This window comes from Amphimedon queenslandica, unplaced genomic scaffold (genome assembly GCF_000090795.2).
Source record: "Amphimedon queenslandica unplaced genomic scaffold, v1.1 AMPQUscaffold_12798, whole genome shotgun sequence".
Lineage (NCBI taxonomy): Eukaryota > Metazoa > Porifera > Demospongiae > Haplosclerida > Niphatidae > Amphimedon > Amphimedon queenslandica.
The window spans coordinates 1-5,466 of NW_003546966.1; the positions used below are offsets into that span (position 1 = coordinate 1).

The 5,466-nt window shown below is 33.9% G+C and overlaps 1 protein-coding gene across 1 annotated transcript; it reads left to right on the forward strand.

The window, feature by feature from the left end:
• The first annotated feature begins 7 nt into the window (after positions 1 to 7).
• On the forward strand, positions 8 to 3,976 carry LOC109586723 (RNA-binding protein NOB1-like). Its single transcript, XM_020002930.1, has 3 exons — positions 8 to 1,191; positions 3,474 to 3,628; positions 3,901 to 3,976. Exons 1-3 carry the CDS (start codon positions 1,002 to 1,004, stop codon positions 3,970 to 3,972), a joined length of 417 nt encoding a protein of 138 aa, XP_019858489.1. The 5' UTR covers positions 8 to 1,001; the 3' UTR covers positions 3,973 to 3,976.
• Positions 3,977 to 5,466: the final 1,490 nt, after the last annotated feature.

Sequence of the window (5,466 nt, forward strand, 5' to 3'; positions counted from 1 at the left end):
TCACTGTACAGCTTAATGTGGCAAGCAAATCTTGTTCTGAATTCAGTGGAAAAATGGTTACAAATTAGATATGTAATAATAATTGCAACTTCTTAAATTTGTCAATGACCACTATGTTGGTACAATTATTGTGGTTGATCATTTTATGCATGAATAACTTTAAAAATTTAAGTCTATACTTGATAACATAACATGCAGTGTATGTGAAATGTATGCATGCAATAAAGATGAATACCACTGAAATATGGCCCAGATATTTGTAATGATTATATTCAAGAATTTACATGCACCTTTAATTCATAATAATTATTCAGAATTTTAAATAACAATAACACAAAAACTTTGGTACTTATATCTATCACTGCACAAGTGAACTACACAATCAAAAGATATTACAAGTGTTCATTCAGTTAATTGGTATAATCTGTACTGTCAATACTAATCACTCAAGATCTCCAGCCTATGACATTATACTACTGAGTGATAACACTGTGCTGTATTTTTTTGTAAACTTCTGTTTAGACTGGTATAACAATTGATTATTATAGTCTACTAGATTATTATTAGTTTTGAACAAGTGGAAAATTAATTCAAGTTGATATTACAGACTTTATCAATACAATAAACTACGGCCTCACTGCACGGTATTATGACTCAACATATAGTAGATCTATCTCCATAGATAAAAATTATATTTGTCACTGAAGTTCTGTATGTTGTCTAGGCCATCATGGAGTTTGCTAGCATCATAAATACTGATGCTAGCATTGATATCTATGCTCTATAGGTCGGTCAGGTCCGTGGTCATTAACGCGGAGTCCGTACTTTAGTCTTTTCGGGTCCCTTGGTCGGGTCAATAAATTAGTTTGTATCGGGTCCGTCGCTCGGTCCGTAAATTAGTCTTTTCGGGTCCGTTGGTCTGGTCCGGTCCGCTTTTTAGGGACAACCATTTTTGTCCACTTTGGCGCTCCATACACGACACGTGTAGGATTAATGTTGGGATGAACGTCGAAGTGACCTGTTTAGTAGTTGATTCTGGTCCATTTATAAAAGGAGCGGCTCTACAGGACTGGTCCCGTACCAGACTGTATATACTATCAGAGATAAAGAACAGTGAGACCCGCCAGAGACTACAAGTATTACCCTATCAACTGATATTGAGGGAACCATCACAAGAATATATAAAACATGGTAACTGAGAGGAGATGATGCTTTATATTGTATATACAGCTGAATTACTTAATATTAGTCGTCCATACACATAATGATGTCTATCTGGGTACAGTATGGTGTATAGATTACTGGAAGTGAAAATTGTTTGTATAATTTTGCATAGGAAGATTATTAATTTTTACAGTTGTAAGGCGTGGTTTAGGATGAAATAAATTCCGGCCGCCATTTTGGTTGGCAACTTTCAATGGAGAACAAACGGGCCGACATAAAAACAAACCTGTATTAAGAATTCTGCAGAAAATTTGACCAAATCCTTTACAGGAGAAGCTTAGAGGCAGCTGTTCTTTCTTATAACAAGCACTTTTTAGCTATTGATAGAGCTAAAGCAGGTAAGTGAGGCATTTTCTTCGTGCCTCCATTGAATTCTATAACAAACTTGCCAACCAAAATGGCAGCCAATTATGATGTGTGGGCAGATATAAAATTAATGAAATTCATATCTTTTCCAATTTTCAGTTCCAGTGTTCTATAGCGGGAAATTTTGGAGGGACTTAAATTTGGCTAATTGCTAAATTTTGGTGATTGGCAAATTTTGGGCCACGTGCCATTGAGCATGCGTATAATGGCTCAAAATTGCAGGTTTTATTTGGCAAATGGCTATCAAAATGCCAAATTTAATTTCATCCAAAATTTCCTGCTATATGGTATTTGGTCTGATTTTGTAGAAAACTTTAAAATTTTGTAAAAGATTAATTTGAAACAGAATCAGCTCAAACTTTGTAAGCAACATAAGTGCATGTATACATGTACCATAAATCCTTAAATAGAAGCCGCATTCAAATAAACGCCGGGGTAGCAATACAATTTAACTATAAATACGCAACACTGGCCTAGAAATGACTCAGTAGTCTAGTGGATAATGCCTGAAGTTGCAGAAGTTAAAAGCATAAGGTCACAGGTTCCAACTCTGCTCTGGGCCTAAGTTTTTTTTTATTTTTTTAATGTATTTTTTGGAGGTCCAAATACCATTTTAGGAAATAGACGCCCAGGCTTTTATTTAAGGAAATACAATATGTATCAGAAAAATATATAAATAGAAAATTCTCTCTTTTAAAAATTCATAAAAAATCCAATTTTGATTGCAATCAGCTGAAACTTTCTACGCAACATAAGTAAATGTACACGTATATGTACAATATAAGAATTACTAGAAACAATGTAAAACATTAAAGGGCTCAGCCTTGTAGATTATTAGCTGGAAAAAAGCAGAATCTCTACCTTATGTTGCTGCTAGAAAACTCCTGACTTGTTTTTTTACTTTAAGCCTTGCTACACTGACTCCATAAGATATAAAAAGGCTGGCCAGTTTAGTGCAGTCAGTGACAAGGTGACATTTGTTTGATTTTCAGTTTATCTCAACAAAAACAAATTTCATAGTTACTTAATTGCACCTGTAACCTTTTCAAGCAGTTGGAGAAGTCTTTGGACGGTGTTTTTGCCTTATCTTGTTGCTAGGAAGTAGGAAACTCATGACTTCTGATTCCCGTGTGCTGATCACCATTTTATTTTCTTTCAGCCACTCCCACTTTCAATGAAATATTGAAATTTAGAATTTATTGCATTGCAGATATACCGTATTAACGGGTTATTAAGCTTAGGCACTTATGCAGAAAATGACAGAAAAATGGGCGTTTAATAATGACTCAGCGCTTAATAAAAACAGTAGGTGTGGTTTACAATAATAATTAATTAATCACTTTACTGGCTTTACAATGGCGGGTGGTAAAGAATACTCTTTTGACAGTCTGGTTCGTGGCCACAATGCTTATAAAAAGTGTCTGGACTCCTACTGTTTTGTACTGCGCTTAACAAACCCATGCTAAGAGCTACATTGAGCTAGGTGCCTAATGAGAACTAGGCGCTTAACAACAAAGGGCGCTTAATAACCCGTTAGTACGGTATAGAGGAGATATGGAATACGTACATGTACATACTGTACATACAGACAGACAAACAAACTTTACTCATCTTAGTGGGCTTCGCCCAATTAAAATGGAGAATTCCCTCCTTTTCATTTTTGGCAAAATTTGGCCAATGACCCTGTATTACATATATATACACATGCAGTAAAGGGACTTTAGACCAATTTCGGAGCAAAATTCTTGAAGTTTCTAAATAACATTAGTTCATTATGTATACAAGAATACATTGTACATTGTAAATGAATATTTAGCCACCTACCATAAACTTTTATTATGTTCACATTTGCCTTCCCTCCCTCTCTCCCAGATCTCCTCCAGAAACTGATTTCTCTAAGAAGACTGGTGATTATCAAAGTCTATCAGCTGTTGATCTTCGACTGATTGCACTCACTTACCAGCTGGAGAAGGAGAGAGGACCTCAAAGAGGAACCAATTTAAGAACTGACCCAATACAAACCAACAAAGAACAACAAGTAAATAAATAAATAGTTGAAACTCATAAATTACATGTACATGTAATTTCTTATCAATGTACATGTACATGTACATACACATACTTGTAATAAAAGGTTAAGGAACCTTTTATAAATCAGTCATTTATAACCATTATGTGCATTGAACTATCGATAATTCATTAAATAAAGATTTCCAGTCATTTATCAATAATTGTTGCTGACTTACGTGCCATTAATATTATTAATATATTAATAATAATAATTATTATTATTATATTTATTATTTTTAGAGGATACCTTATTCTACAGCTGGTTTCTACACTGGAAAGAAGCCACAGAAGGTAAGACTATACAAGAAATAATTATTGGCAATTCTTCAGATGTTCTTGTCACTCAAATACTTACACATGTACATGTACAATGTGTAGCTTAAAATGTGATTCTAAAACATTTTATTTTACATTTACTTTTGAGTTGCAACCATTTTTTAAAAGTAGCAGGTTTTTGGTAAAAAGTAAAGACTATATATAGTCTATGGTTTTTTCAGAAAATGGCTCCAAAATCACCCCCAGATTGTTATTGTTTATTTATTAAATATTATTTTGTGAAATCTTACAAATGCAAAATTCACGAAAATTTAGCGACGCGAAAATATCCCAGTATGCAGTATGTATTCACTAGTACAGTGTGTGTGTATTAATTACTGTGGTTTATTAGAGGGGCTTACTCTATGCAGTATTATGAGCATACATGTACATGTACATTTGGTTGATGTATTCATGTATACATTTGGTGTAAAAATATTCATGTACATCACCTACGTCTGTAATGAATTTATATACTGTATAGTAGGAAATTTTGGAAGGAATTAATTTTGTGAATTTGGCATTTTGATGGTAATTAATTTTTAATAAGACTACTATCAATTTTTTATCCCTCCTACATGCACATGTACTTGCATTTCTTTTTTCTCTCCCTCTATTCTTACTTCTCCCTCCCCCCCCCTCTCTTTTCTCAGAATGTCCTATTACAGATTGGTCTTAATGTAGTCTCCATTGATGGAATGTTAATCAAGAGAATAAGAACCTACGCTCAACAATGCAAGGCCTGCTTCAAGTAAGCCAAGAAAAGATACACAATTACACATAATAATTAGAGATTTACCAATTTGGGTTTTAGCCGATATTCCCATAGCTGATATTAACATACATGTAGCTAATACTGGCCGATACCCATCCAATATTTCCCTTCCTACCTTTTAAGCACAGATTTACACACGTACAATGTGATTTATACATGTACACTACCGAATGTAGTGTCTTGACTAATTTGCAAGTAGTTCAAGTCATGTATTCATTCCATGCTTACATGTATGTATATGTACATATGAGACTGTATTTTAGAGTTGAGTGTTTTCCTATTATTTAACTGTGCATATATTCAATCCTTCATACTAATATATACACAATATATATACATTGTATTTACTAATATATACATTGATCCCCTTACATCTTCATCTCCTTATCCTTCATCTGCTCATGCGCAATATTAATTCTCGTGCTTAATTTTCAAAAATGATCATCATAATAATGACTTGCACTACAAAAATAAGACACTACAATATTGATAGCAAACAAACTAATGCAGCAACTATAATTATATAATAGTCAAACTGTCCGTTTACTGGACGGTAGCAATCTTTGCATTCACAGGAATATTTTTAGCATCTAGACCAGGTTTCTTCTGACCATGAAGATCAAAGGTAATATTGACATCTTTACGGAACACAAGGCAATGTGTGGATCCACCAAAGTGAAACATCCCTATCTGTTGGCCTTTCTGTATGTGATCCC